The sequence below is a fragment of the Tympanuchus pallidicinctus genome, unplaced genomic scaffold, assembly GCF_026119805.1.
Source record: "Tympanuchus pallidicinctus isolate F22 unplaced genomic scaffold, pur_lepc_1.0 scaffold11, whole genome shotgun sequence".
NCBI lineage: Eukaryota > Metazoa > Chordata > Aves > Galliformes > Phasianidae > Tympanuchus > Tympanuchus pallidicinctus.
Window position 1 is genome coordinate 13,637,562 of NW_026294627.1, and position 14,953 is coordinate 13,652,514.

General features: G+C 37.7%; 1 protein-coding gene across 1 annotated transcript in view; it reads left to right on the forward strand.

Moving 5' to 3' along the window:
- CUL5 (cullin 5) overlaps positions 1-14,953 on the forward strand; it is a 31,617-nt gene that overhangs the window by 9,767 nt on the left and 6,897 nt on the right. Inside the window, exons 4-15 of the mRNA XM_052671046.1 lie at positions 89-265; positions 3,000-3,141; positions 3,771-3,916; positions 3,993-4,073; positions 5,240-5,333; positions 8,473-8,603; positions 9,303-9,410; positions 10,012-10,076; positions 12,519-12,651; positions 13,167-13,298; positions 13,922-14,045; positions 14,765-14,940. Coding sequence (XP_052527006.1) covers positions 89-265; positions 3,000-3,141; positions 3,771-3,916; positions 3,993-4,073; positions 5,240-5,333; positions 8,473-8,603; positions 9,303-9,410; positions 10,012-10,076; positions 12,519-12,651; positions 13,167-13,298; positions 13,922-14,045; positions 14,765-14,940 — 1,509 coding nt within the window. The remainder of the gene's footprint in view (positions 1-88; positions 266-2,999; positions 3,142-3,770; positions 3,917-3,992; positions 4,074-5,239; positions 5,334-8,472; positions 8,604-9,302; positions 9,411-10,011; positions 10,077-12,518; positions 12,652-13,166; positions 13,299-13,921; positions 14,046-14,764; positions 14,941-14,953) is intronic.

Sequence of the window (14,953 nt, forward strand, 5' to 3'; positions counted from 1 at the left end):
TTTTATTTTGTATTTTCAGTATAAGCAAAGTCAATGTACCTTTGTTTGTCTGTTTATAAATTACCTCCTCTTCTTTCTCTGCCTCCAGAGAGTGCTGAGTCATCAAGATGATACAGCTTTGCTAAAAGCATACATAGTGGAGTGGCGCAAGTTCTTCACACAGTGTGATATTTTGCCCAAGCCATTTTGTCAGTTAGAGATCACTTTAATGGGCAAACAGGGCAGCAACAAGAAATCTAATGTAGAAGACAGTATTGTCCGAAAGGTAAGTGATAGGTGTTCAAGAGTTCTGCTGCACGCTCTGTTCTGCCTTGGGTAAGGCTAGGAAAAGTGCTCTGTACTGAAGATGAAATTGCACCAAGGGTGTTACGCGATGTATCGTTTTGCTTCGAGTGTGAGGGTCAAAACAAGTGTGAAACTTTCATTTTCACCTCTGTGGCAACTTAACTGTTTTGCTTTGGCTTTGTTCAAGTGATTAAAAAGCTTATTAGGGTTATTAAAGTTTTTGTTTGATAGATTTATTAATTTTTTAATGTAATAAATTGTTTGTTTGTTTTTTTAATTTAAATCCCAGTGGAGGGGAAATTGTAAACTCACCCCTACTCTTTATATACTTGCATATGTTATATAGTATACTCACCTACTCACCTCCATTTACACAAGTGCGTAGTTTCTACCCCTAGTTTATTTCCCTAGGGCAGGATCTTAACTGGGGTGCATCTCTGTCTTTTATAGATGAACACTGTCATCTCAAGTTAAAAACAGCTGTTGATCTCCAAGTCTCCTGTATTTCCTACAGGCTGTCAGTCACATCAGTAAAAGTTTTGTACAGGCAAAATGTTATTTCATACACCGTTTCATGTTGAAGAGGTCAGGGAACGTGGTGATCAGTCGAGGCGTATTGGCTTGAAACTGAAAGAGGGGAGATTTAGATTTCATATTGGGAAGCACAGGCTGCCTGGAGAGCAGTAGATGCCCCATCCCTGGAGGTGGTGGAGGCCAGGTGGATGGCACTCTTAGCAGCCTGGTCTGGTGGAGGGTGTCCTTGCCCACAGGAGGAACTAGGTTGTCTTTTTGGTCGGTTCCAACACAAACCATTCTCTGGCTCCAAATCAGAATGGTAAGGAATGTGTAGGGGTTTTGAGTGCAGAGCTCTTAGTGTTCTGAGTCCCATAAATAAATGTCCTTGAAGTTGCTTTTATCTTTTACTACCAGAAAAAACAAAGCGTATCAGTTGTAGAGTGGTAAGTTCTTCAGTTTAATGTCATTTGTTATCTTTTTCCATCACAGAAAGTATAGATAGCGAAATGCAGTTTCGTTAACAGTCTTTTGGTATTGAAGATCATTTTAACTTTCCTGATATGGACAGGAAGAATAAATGAGCTCAAATGGGCTACCTGGGTTGACTTTTTTTTCCCAACCACTTGTTGTGACATGTAACCTGCTTTAGAAGGAAAAGAAGCAGGAACAGCAACAGAGAGAAATCACCACCTCAAGTTACCTTGTTTTTTTTCAGTGTTTGTTAGAAAAAGCATGTGATCTCAGTAGGCTCTCCAAGATGTGGCAGACTTGAACTCTGCTGTATGGCAGGAGACTAAGAAATGAAAGAAAAGGTGAGGTGGGGCAGGGCAAATAATAAAATACTGGTGGCTACCAGATCAGATATTGTTCAGGACTGAAACTGATGTCTGTCTCTCACATGCAGTTCAGTTAAGTCCATGTCATGATTGAGTCATCAAAACCCAGTCTCCAAACTATCTTATTTCATACTTACTGCTGAAAGCAATTACCTGGCATCATTTCCCATAAGTTTCTACAAAGCACCTTTGAAAACTTTTCCCATTCTTGGAAAGTTCTTTCTGTACTCACACAGAAGGATCTGCATATTTTGCTTCAAATATCTCCATCAAATTATTTTCTATCCACAATGTCTAAAAACAGCTTGACCATGACAAAGCTGTGCCTTTGACGTCGGTTGACATTCTCCCTGTTTTCTTCTCTGTTACTCATTTCAGCTCTTGTAAACCCATTCTGTGATCATACAGTGCAATTATAACATGTGTATTAATGATGTTAAGATAGTGAAAAAGTAATTGAGGAAGCATAATCAAATATAGCTTTGTTTTTAAAGCATTGCAATGTTTTAAGCGATACAGATTAAAATGCAAGTTTAGCTGAAATTGAGAAAATAGAGAATTGAGAATAAAGAAAGGCCACCTTAACTCTCTGAAAAGGATACCTGCCTTGCTGTATTAAAATCTAAAAGGTACAAAGCAGGAATGGAGGCCCATGTAATCTTACCATTCACTTTGCCTTATAGCAGTATCAAGTCTTCCTAATCTCATTTTCTGTAAGCTTGTTCACAACTGTGAGGCAAAGTTTAAATCTGTATGTTTCACAATTCAAACCTCCTTTCCATGTCAGTGCAGACTGATCATTGGTGTGCTTGAAGAGCATTCAGAGTAGTTATTGCCATGTTTGAAGATACATGATGAATATACTTTGCTTGCATGTTGAACTTTCATGTTGGAGAAATGCAATCCAAAAACATCTTTTCTTTTTTTTTCCTTTATGTAAGTGCCATGTTGAGTTGTAGTTGTTGTGGAGACTGAGCCTGCCAAATGCTCAACTGTGTTTGACTCAAAGGTACCCCTAGGATTGCAACTCCTGACACATCCCAGTGCTGGGAACGTTACTTGGCTGATTGTTCAAAACTGTAAAATACAGCAATAACACTATAGAAGTTATACAGGAAAAATACAGAATGATACAATATCTGAATCAAATGATCGCTGCATCCCCTCGCTGTCCAGTTTATAAAGTAAGCTTAGCATATAAGCTGAATATTACCTCTGTGACATGGAAGAGCAAGTTGTTACATAGCCTGAAAACTGCATTCTCATTTGCTTTATTTCTGTTTGATATCTTGTGTTTCTTTGTACAAACTCAGATTTGCATGCACCTTTCTGACAGGATTTTTTTTTCTTCCTAACATGCAGCTCATGCTGGATACATGGAATGAATCCATATTTTCAAATATAAAAAATAGACTTCAGGACAGTGCAATGAAGCTAGTTCATGCTGAAAGACTAGGAGAAGCTTTTGACTCTCAGCTTGTTATTGGAGTTCGAGAATCATATGGTATGTCTTGCACGTGATCTCTTTTGCCTCCTTACTAAAGTAAATGTGGAAGTAAAGTAAAGTAAATTGTGGAAGTTGGCAGATGTGCTGGTAGGGTTGGAATGATTATCCCAGCATTTTGTTTGGATTTTGTCATTATTGATATGAGATACCAATTAAATTATGTTCAAGGTATCTTTAACTTCTAAGTGATTTTGCTATGTATCATTTTCTGTAAAAATCAGTATCTTTAAGGAGCAAACTGCTTGATGTTTCAAGGTTGCAGAAATAACCTTACGCCAGTGCAGCTTTCCATACTGCTTGTGATTCTTCAGGCAGTTTGAAGAAGCACTAAGCTGGCTGCATCTAAGACTGCCACTCGTCCTCCTTTGCAAAACAAAACCTCTGTCCATTTCTGCATTACCTGCCTTTTCTTCAAAGCCCTGCAGCCTGTTTTTCTGGTTGTCTGCAGTTAAGTCTTTTGGAGCAAAGATTGGACGATTGGTTACCTTGAATTCAGAGCACCTTTGCAGGATACATCAAATTGTTCACTGCAACCTTTAAATATAAAGCTTACTTCACTGAGAGAGATTTGCTTATTGTTAGCCACACGAATTTCCAGGAATTAAGTTTAGACTTTCTCTTTGCAGTTAACCTTTGTTCTAATCCTGAAGATAAACTTCAGATTTATCGAGATAACTTTGAAAAGGCATATTTGGATTCAACGGAGAGGTTTTATAGAACACAAGCTCCCTCTTATTTACAACAAAATGGTGTACAGAATTATATGAAATATGTAAGTAAAAATTCTGCTGTAATTTTGTTCTGGAAATGTTGGTGCTTAAAATGATGGCTGTTCTACTTCTGCACAGGCAGATGCTAAACTAAAGGAAGAAGAGAAAAGAGCACTACGATATTTAGAAACAAGACGTGAATGTAACTCTGTGGAAGCAGTAAGTCCATTGTGTAGAAAAATTGCCATATCCTATGTTTTATATATTATTATTAGCCATGAGTTGTCATTTCTGTGTTACAGTGCAGTAAGTTGTTACGAAAATGTTTTCCTTTGTAAGAATTATCCACTGTATTCTTTTCTTGTGAAAATCTGTGTTTATAATCTGGCAGTTTACAATTTCTACAGATATTTTAATTGTAAATGTAGATTATAGTTCAAATTAAAGAGCCGTTTTTTTGTCCAAATGTATTTTTGCTCTTTCATTTTGAGTCAGGATTTCTTCTGTGCTTAACAGTGGATGAGGATGAAAATAAGTATGCAGTCTAGTGAGCGAAGGGCATCTCAAGGCTCATTTAGAGTACCTGAAAATGTTACTGCTCACTGCAATCAGAAGGAGCAATGAAAATTTCATTAAAACTGTTCTAGATTTCCTCTTAGGCTGAAATATGGCCATTTAGTACGTTCTGCTCGTGACCCTTTCCCCCCAGTTGAGCAGTATTTCACGCAGTTCAGACTCTGGAGGAAGATTTAACTGCAGTGAGTAGTTCATAATTGCCTATGTTGGAATCAGTTCAGGAAACAGGTTATTTTAAATAAATACCCTTTAACTCTGAATTTACTGCAGTTGATGAAAATTTATTTTATGTCTTGTGTTAAGCTATAAATCATTCATTTTACATAGCTATAACTTGTATAAAGAGGCTGACAAAAGAGAAATGGTCTGGACATGTACAAGCAGTTTCTGTGCTAGATCTAGCTGTAGTGCCTTGTTCAAGCCACCCAGCCTGGTCCAAATAGGGTGTGCTGGAATGAGAACTATTCTTAGCTCTTGGATGTATACTTGGAAACTAAGTAGGGTAGTTGGTGTTCCAGAAGCGATGGCTCCCTTGAGGGGAAAAAGGCAGTAGAAATATCAAGCTGATTGCTAGCTTGGAAGTGTTCTTATCACATTTGCTATCCTACACATTTTAAAGAAATACAGTTTCATGTATAGACTTTCCTGAAAGTACACCTACTTCTGAGAATTAATGAATTGCTTTATATTATTAATAATTTTATACAGCATACGTGTTGAGAACAGCCTAGATTTTGTGTCACAGGAAACTTGAGGCTGATGAGACTTTCAAGGCTAGATGAGCTAATTCTGTGTTTGCTGCGTTTCAGCTGATGGAGTGCTGCGTCAATGCCCTGGTGACATCTTTTAAAGAGACCATTTTAGCTGAATGCCAAGGCATGATCAAACGAAATGAAACAGAAAGTAAGTGAAGCCTCAGAGCAGTGCGGGATGAACTCAGCGCTGACTGCATAAAAATAGATCTGCTGGTAGATCGAATTGCTGTTTTTAATAGATAGTGGCAGTGTCTCACAGATAGAATGTTACTCCGTGTAGGGAACTTGTCCCACAAAAATGATTGTTGGTGGTGTTTTTTAGTCACTCTTCTGAAATCTGTAGATACAGTACCCTAACTTGAATGACCGAACAGCTCTAATCTTACTTGAATTAAATGAATACTTTGTTACTCTTTTTATTTAATATTTATTTATATTTTCCTTGTTTTTCCTACTGCTTATTTTCTTCATGTCAACTAATTTTGCATGTGTGTCATTTCTTGATTTGAGTAGTTCAGATGCACAGTGTCATGTTGTCTCATCTCTCCCCCCCCACCTCCAAAAAAAGTGAAGCATCTCTTTTCAAAGCTTTTTTTTCTGCGAAGCAGGGATATTTTTCTTATTCTGGTTATTGTTGCAGGATCAATAGGTCAGTGAACCAAATCTCTGCAATTGTTTGTGACTGAATACTGCATGTTAGCTCTGTGCCTTTTTGAAGTTTTAAAAAGGCATTCTAGCTTTGCTGCCAGAAATTGGGAGGTTAGTGTTCAAAAGTTTTGAGCTAGTCCTGTATGAGAAAATGAACTAGACAAATCCTCAGAAAGTCATAAATCGAGCCAAAATCACATGGTAATTACTTTTTTGAAGGTTCAATGTCCTGCAGACAGTATTTTTAGTATCTATATAATGCAAAGGTGAAAACACTTTTTTTATAACTTAAAATAGTGTAGGAAATATTTCTAAAGGTAGCATTTCAGAGAATACTTGTCCTCCCAAGCTATGTCGTGCCAATCTGCTCGTGTAGCAGTGTGATTTCTGGCAGTAATCCAAAGCTAAATCTAGAAAGCCACCAGCTTCGTGTGAGTATAGGTTACAGCCTTTGGGAGATGCAGGTGGTTTATCTAAACGAAGAGCTCCAGATGATTTCATCTACAGTATCCAAAGCATTTTTCTTTAGAAACTTGTTGAATTTTTCCCACAGTCCTTTTTGGTTTTGGCTATCTCTGCCCAGTATTGCTGCCTGGTTACAAAGTACTTCTGTTTATGTTTGCTGTATAAGAGCTCAAGCATCTCTCCTTTTTTTTTCCTTTTTTTTCCTAGACCTAAGTTATGCTGTTTAAAATGCCTTAGTGAAGCATGCAAGTGCAGATGATTAAACATTTAAAGACTAGAACTATACATAGTAACATATACATAAATCTGATAGTGTCCTTTGCTATATTCTTCACTTGTGCATATGCCTTTCTGATGTTAATTGCCTCAAAAAACGTCTTAATTTTTATCTTTAATGAATAACATCAGTCACAGAGGAGCTGGGTTTGTGGCCGTGAGCTGGGCGTTGATGTAAAATGCTCTGTTAAGTACTGGATATTTACATGCCCTGCAAAGGAAGCAACACATGATGTTTTCTGCCTAAAATATATCCAAGATGTCATGACTTGCAAATGCTTCAGAATCATTTTAGTGTCTTTTTGTTTGCTTATAGGATTAAGGATGGGAGGCCTAAATTCTGTGGAAGTTGTTTGCTTGCCTCCAACAACGACAGTGTGTTCTTTTACCTTTTGTTTTCATAATGCATGCATTCAGAGAGGAATGCTTCATTAAAATGTTCCTTTTTCTTCTAGGTTTGAAATCTGTCTTTGAAGACTCTGCAGTCTTCTTTCTCAGACATTCTTTTACAAGAGACCACTGTCTTTTATTTGTTTTTGCTGTCAGCTTATTCATACCATCGCTGTCTTAGAGAAACAGAAAGTGGTGCCCTTGATATATCTTTTCCTTCCCACTCTTTTCTTCTCTCATGTCTCTTCCCTGCTCCCACCTTGTTTTAAAGTACAGATGAAAAGATCAAATAAAAGTTGAGTGAGCTTTTTGGACTTGCCCTGAGTAGTGCAGTGTTGCCACCACCTACAGCACATCTGAATTGCACTGGCAACTTTGACTTAGTTTTTTCCTGATTTCTGAAATCCTATTGGTTAGCCCATTCCAAGTTGTCTCTAGTTGCAGTGCAAGCTTTTCTTGAAGGTTGTTGGTGATTTTCATTTCTTCATTTGTGCTGTGAGAGGTTTTTGGCTTTCCTGTGTGGTTCTGCAGCAGTTGTTGGGATATAAAAGTAACATTTCATCTTCTGTGGTGATAGGATCCTGCAGATGTTGCTGACTGAAGTATTGCAAAGGAGAAAACATAAGCAGAACATCTTATTTCTGGCTCCCTTTACTGTAGATGCGACACCAAGAAACTAAGCAAATCTGTCATCTTTTTTCCATCCAAAAAAGATTCGGAATCCACCACCAGTTTGTTCTCCTTCATTAAGCAGAGAACTTGGCTATGTTTAGTCTAACTCTCTGTGGACTCTACAATTATTTTAACCCAGGTGTTTTGCTGTGAACAGCTTTCTGGGGGTGATTATTGCTGGCTCAGTAAATATTAATCTTTTTGTAATGTTGAAATAACTTCACAAAAAGAAGATAAACTGTACGAGTTTTTCAAGTTTTCGAGCTGGTAACTTTCAGAAGAACTCTCTGGGGAAAAGGAAAGGAGAAAGTGCTGTTTATCCTGGTCAGTTAAACTCCCTGAGACTTTGGTACACGTAGATGAAACATTGTAGATCATACTTGAAGACACACAAACTGAGCTCTGTTTGGATTTAATTTAGGAAGAGAAGTCTTGAACCCATGTGATTTCATGCACAGATTCTTGCAGGCTTCCAGCTGAAAGAGGAGCATTTTTGCAGGGCATTAAGGCATTTATGCTGAACCTGGATTTAATGGAAATTGCTGCTGACTTCGTTGTATTTTTTAAAATTCAATTTTATATTAGGTGCATAAGTAAGTGTTACCTTACAACAGATATTTCATTTCAACTTAGAGGAACATCCTTGTGGGGTCAGGCCTATTAGTCTTCAAAGCATTTTTGCTTCTTAATAGATTAACTGAATTATCTGTTCTTACACAGTCAGTTTCCTACTTGAGATACCCTTAAGTAAAAGTGCAGCAATTCTGTGTTTTGTTCTTGTTACTTTTTAAGAAAGGTTTTTGACCAGTGACTTTATCAGTATTTGTATCTTTCAGAATTGCATTTAATGTTTTCATTGATGGATAAAGTTCCAAACGGGATAGAGCCCATGCTGAAAGACTTGGAGGAACATATTGTTAGTGCTGGACTTGCGGATATGGTAGCAGCTGCTGAAACTATTACTACTGTAAGTGGCTTGCTTTTAAAAAACAAAGCTGGCAGTTAAATGCTGTAATTGTAGGTCACACAGGAGTGGAAGTGGTTTTTGAAGATTCTTGGTCTTTCTAAGCATAGAACTTTGCAGTATCCTTAGAAATATTTTTTATTTTTAACTCCTTACATTTTCAATTGTTTCTTCAAGTGGTAAGTGCACTGGTTACTTAATTATGTGCTAGGATTAAAAAGGCATAATTAGTTTTCTCAAAGTTCTAACTTCCTGATGAAATTTGAGATATACTTTCAACTACCAATCCAGATATGGCTCTAAGTGTGGAAATTTTATAAGGTTTGCTTTCTACCAGTCTTTTCCAGCTTTTTATAATCTTTTTCTCAGGGTCTGGGAAGCCTGGGTATTTTCAGCAATTGGGGTGTTCATTTTCTTGATCTCTGAAAGCATTTTTTTTCATTTGGAAGCTATTATACAGTATTTAAAACTTGTATTTTTTCTCTCTGTGTTTATTGTTGTATATAGGAAACATGATCCTGAAAGTCTGTGTTGAGGTTTACAATGCTGTAAAACTCTTGAGTACAGGGAATAAAAATAAAATTCTCCTTTGTAGTCCTGGAGCCCTAGGGAGACTATGGGATTATAGATGAGAGAATTAAGCTCATGCTAACTTCTGTGAAATCTGCTCTTTAATTTGATTGTTGCCTGTTTTAACTTCAGGATTCTGAGAAGTATGTAGAGCAATTGCTTACACTGTTTAATCGATTTAGTAAATTGGTTAAAGAAGCTTTTCAAGATGATCCAAGATTTCTTACTGCAAGAGATAAGGTATGTGCTTCTACTCACCACTTGTTTTCAGCTTTTTAAGAATTGTTAAAAACAATATTGTGATGCCTTGTGAGCACACGCTGCTAAATCTAGAAATTGCTCTACTCTGATAAGTATGTGAACTAAAAGTTGGTGTAACTTACTGACAACTGATTTGTTCTGAATTGCTTGTGTAATAATGCGTCAAGTTTCATTTGTGTGTAGCTTTGAAAAATTGTTGATCGGAAGATTCTCTGTTTTTGAGCACCTTTAAATTTTAATATTGATTCAGTGATATATTTATGTTTAGAATTTATTGTGTTTGGGTGTAGTCATACAGTTTCAGATATGGAACCCGTTCCACGCAATTCCATCCCTTTTTTAAGTTGTTGCTTAAGGTGGTGTGTTAAGGAAAAAAAAGAGAAAGTAAAACATCAGTTAGTGGAAAACTGAGTCACAGGGTTTGATCTCTCATATTGAAAATCAAATCTGCAATCTTTGAACCAATAGAACTAAATTAATTTCTTCCTGTGATAACCTAAAAAGGCAGGATAAAACTTTTGTGATTCACATATTGAGAAGAGAAATTGAAGCTCTGACTATCTGTGTTTATTTATTTTAGGCATATAAAGCAGTTGTGAATGATGCTACAATATTTAAACTTGAATTGCCATTGAAGCAAAAGGGGTAAGCCATATGAACTTTAATGTGAGTCAGGGTAATAAAATTGTTCAAGACAAAGCTTCTGCTTTTAAATGTCTTCAAGAGGTAACACTGCATTTAAAAGTGTCTTCTCTTCTTATAAAATTTCAGATGGATTATCCAGCCCTGTTGAGATGCGTTTCGTGTGGGAGCAGATCAGCCAATAGCAATTTATTTAAACAGCTTTGTTTATAGTAATTGTGAATCTTTTGTTTTGTAGTAATGAATCCGTTTGTTAGTTGAATTTAGGAACACTTTCCTGGATTATTGCTTCCAAAAAACTGAGCTGTAGAACTGCCAAACTCCAGTAAAAGTACTGGGTAATGCTTTGAGTGTGACCTGTGCGGGTTTTCTTTCTTGGTTGCAGTGTGAAATTAACCAGGTTAGCTTAAACATCTTTCAGTAGAAGATTAAGCTGACGTGCACTTGAGAGGAAAATGATGCTGATGGGGGCAACTCTGCTAGTTCAGCCTGGAGGAGATAGAAGTCAGTCAGATGATTGTTAGTATTTAACTTATGGTGGTTGGGATTGCTTATGTGTCGTTTGTAGTCTGACTTACTACAGAACCAAAGCTTACAGAACCAAAGGCTGGCAGCTGCAACTAAACTGGTTTGTCCAATGTTACTGAAGTTAGCTGAAGGGCACATATCTCCAGTTCCTGTGCCTTTTGTGAAAATAGGAGCACGAGTAGATAGAAGAAGACTGAAAGAGACAGTTCCCACTTTGGAAAAGCCAGGCAACAGGAGACATGGATCCATATTGATCTCGTGTTGGCTAGAGCACGAGTTACTGCATTCTTACAGTTTCTGGTGTTGAGATTATTTTTTTAAAAAAATGCCAATATGAGTTTCAGAGGTGCTTTTTATTTATTTGCTAGAATTTCCTTATAAACTGAGCATTTGTCTGTTTTATGGAACATTTGCAGGGTGCACAAAATTATGTGCATTCTCTGGCAAGCCAGTCTGCGCTTTCTAGGAGCCATGGATAAAATAAAATGTCTGCTATCTCACAAGACACCTGTACAAGTTGAAATGATTCTCTGCACTTTTATTAGTGTGGGTAAAGCCTGTATTTTTCCTATTTCCAGTTTATCATGTCTCATTCTTCCCGATAGTCATCAATTTATCTTTTTCTTAGGGGAAAGGTATAATGAAACTACACTTATCAGAGTTTATTATTTAGCACCCATGAGTTGGGAGTAGCATAGGTAGTAAAGTCTGTTCAGTATTTTTGTACAGAGAGTCAGAGAATGGTTGAGGTCAGCAGGGAGCTCTGGATCCTTCTGGCCCAAGCTCTGCTGAAGCAGGGCTGCTCAGGGCTGTGTCTAGATGACATGTGCTTCTTAACTCTGTTTGCTTTTGGACTAATAGTAATGTGGGACGGAGATTAGCCTTGCTGGTTTTATTACTGGAAGAACACCCTCACAACGGACTGGATCCCTGCTTTGCATACTTTGTAAAGATGTAGGCAAGATGGACTTTTTTCTATGTCTGTGTTTAGATTTCCCATGGGAGTATGCAAATCAGTGCCTGTATTTGACTCCTAAAAGCTAAATATACCTAGTGATCTCTTAGTGACCACTGTGATGGCAGTGGTCTTCTGTTCAGCATTCTTCTTCCTGAGCTCTTTCAAGTTCCCTATGTATACAGTCTCTTTTAGCATTTATCTACTGTAGATAGCAAGCAAGGGTGAGGGAATGAGCAAGAGCACTGGATTCCTGAACATCCCCAAGGCTTCTTAACTGCAGTCTTGCTCACTGCCTTTAGTTTTCCAAGGGAATCCATTACAGAGAACATTGGGCAACAATTTGAGACTAGAAATCAAGTTGGTGCCACCTGACACTAGGAATAATTTTATTCAACAGTAGGTTACAGGTTCAGAATGCAACCTTGTGATCGCAGGCCTTTTGAAGAACCTCAGTCTGTATATTGTAGTATCTCCTTGTTAACCCTCAAACTATTTAATCTGCCGGCTGTTAGCCTCCTGTTTCTGCCTCTTATGAAATAATTTCATTGTGTTGCTACATGATACGTGTGTCAGCTTTTGCCTCCTGGGCACTGCAGGAAGTTGTTCTTGAGAGTTGTCAAGAGGCCATACTGATGAGTGAAATATCTGCTAAGTTTTTGCTGGAATCCTCGCTATCATTTACTTGATTAAAGCTACAGTTTGAGTATAATTGTACTTAGAAAGTTCTAAAATAAAAAGCAGTTGGAATGATCAAGCTGTAAAAGCTGTCTGAAAATGCTTAATAGTATTTATTCTTCCTAGAGGAAAAGGGAGTTGTCCCTAGTTTTTCATTAGTGTTGAATTCCCTTGTTCCACTATGGCCCTGCCAAGGGGAGTGCTTGGTCTTGTTCACAGTGTGACTGCTCCAGAATAACAGGATTCTCTTCAGTTTGAAGATATGTTGTTCTTTCTTTATTTAGTGTTGGATTGAAAACACAGCCTGAATCCAAATGCCCTGAGCTTCTTGCTAATTACTGTGACATGTTGCTAAGAAAAACACCACTAAGCAAAAAATTAACCTCTGAAGAAATTGAAGCAAAGCTTAAAGAAGTGGTATGTTCTTGCTTTCTTCTACTTGATTAGTCTGAAGAATGAATTTGGTTGGTGTATTTCCTCATGTGGGTCAAGGCCTTGATCTTGGAAAATAGTTATGTGAAGTGCAGCAGTAGGGAACGAGTTTTATATCACGATGCATGTGTGTTTGTATCTTACTGCCCATGCGGAGTTTCATACCTCTTTGTTGTCTTCACCAAATTAATATGCTGAAGTATTGCTCATTTAAGCTCTGGTGTGTTACGGTAGTGAAGGTTAGTGTAGAAAACAGCACAGGGTGCTTCATATTAATGTCTTCTGTGATCTAAGAGAAGTTCCTGATGGCTGACAAAGGAACAATGTGAAGGTGTGACGTTATAAAAGCTTGATAGCTGGTGGCTGTGATAGCACAGCATGGGTCCTCTTCAGCCACCCAAAAGTAGCCTTTTCTACTTCATAGTCTACGGGGGCATTAGATGGGCATTTAAAGATTTGCCTAATGGTGCAAGTAAATATACTAAAATCTTTTTTGACAGCTTTTGGTACTTAAATACGTACAGAATAAAGATGTTTTCATGCGGTATCACAAAGCTCACTTAACAAGACGCCTGATATTGGATATATCAGCTGATAGTGAAATTGAGGAGAACATGGTGGAGTGGCTCCGGGTGAGTAGCCTGTTGTCCTTCTGTGCTCGGCTGTTCCTGTTGTGTGTGCTGGTAATTCTCATTCTTAAATGCTTTAATTCCTACTCCTTGCTTCAGCAAGTTCTGCTTTAAATAGCAGGCTGTGCAAGTCATCTTACACTTCCATTTTATTATGAAATTTTGTGAAAGTAAAACAGCTGAGCTTTTATTAAGAGGAATGTTGATCCTAAGAGTGATAATTATAGTTTTTAAAATATTTTGTGTATCTGTAAACTATATTTTCCCCGTGCAAATGAGCAAAATGCAGTGTACTTGTTGTTTAAGCATGTAAATAATTTCACAATTAGACTGTTGGTCTAATTGTGAAATTTTATGTAAATTAGAATATTACTTGAATGCCTTCATTCGTTTATTCCTTAATGCATGCATACATTCTTAAGCGCATGGATTTCTTCAAAAGAATCATCATATACTCTTAAGGGAAACTACTTGTGATACATGCAAAAGAACTCCTTTGTATCACATAAAATTTGTTACAGTGAAGTGATGCTGTCTGTGTGCCTCACCGCTCTGTTCTCTTTTTTGAGTTTATTATTATTCTTAGTTGCCTCTGTCATAGTTCAGTGTTCTGTTTGTTTACACAGGAAGTAGGTATGCCAGCAGACTATGTAAACAAGTTGGCTAGAATGTTCCAGGATATCAAAGTATCTGAAGACTTGAACCAGGCCTTCAAAGAAATGCACAAAAATAATAAACTTGCTTTACCAGGTATTGTTTTCATATGATTTAGTGGTTTTAATTTCTTGTGCAGCTTAAAAATCCTGTTGAGCCTTGAGTTAAAATTATATCAACTGCAGGTTGAACGGTCTTCAGAGTGCTGCTACCCCTAGATTGGAACGTCTGTACTTTGCTTTTCTTACAGTTGACTCTTGAGCTGTATCGTTCTGGAAGTTATTGGGTGTATCTTTAGATATGGGCTCCCTAACTGTAGCTAAATTCTGGGTAGGGCTCGAATCCACCTCCAAGCAGGGGAATGCTTTAACTGTCCCCTTCTTTATGCCCCTGTCATTCTTCATGAGTGCTTTATACTGCGCTCTTCCCTTACCTGCCAGTAGGAGAGACTGATGCACACTGTTAAAAGTTCAAATTGCATTTCTGAGATTAAATTTCACCGATGAGAAAGACAGAACATCCAACCTTGGGCCTGCTGCTACTGAAACCCCTTGAGAAGTGCTTACCAACATCAGCTGTAGAGCTGCATCACTGCTTAAGGAGCTTTGCAGAGGGAAGACAAAAAAAGCCAAGGTTTCAATCAGTATTGCTGACAGAAAACCAGTGATCCATAAATGGAGTGTGTTAATGGGTGGGCACCTTGCTGTTTCTGGAAATTCAGTCCATCCCAGTTGTATTTAGAACAGGAGAAGAATGCATTCTGTTTGTCTGCCTGTTACACCTGCAGTTTCGTATAATCCAGTATTGTCTTGCAGCTGACTCTGTGAATATTAAAATTTTGAATGCTGGTGCCTGGTCCCGTAGTTCTGAAAAAGTATTTGTCTCACTGCCCACGGAATTAGAAGATCTCATCCCAGAAGTTGAAGAATTTTATAAAAAGAATCACAGTGGTAGAAAACTGCACTGGCACCACCTCATGTCCAATGGAATTGTAAGTGTATACT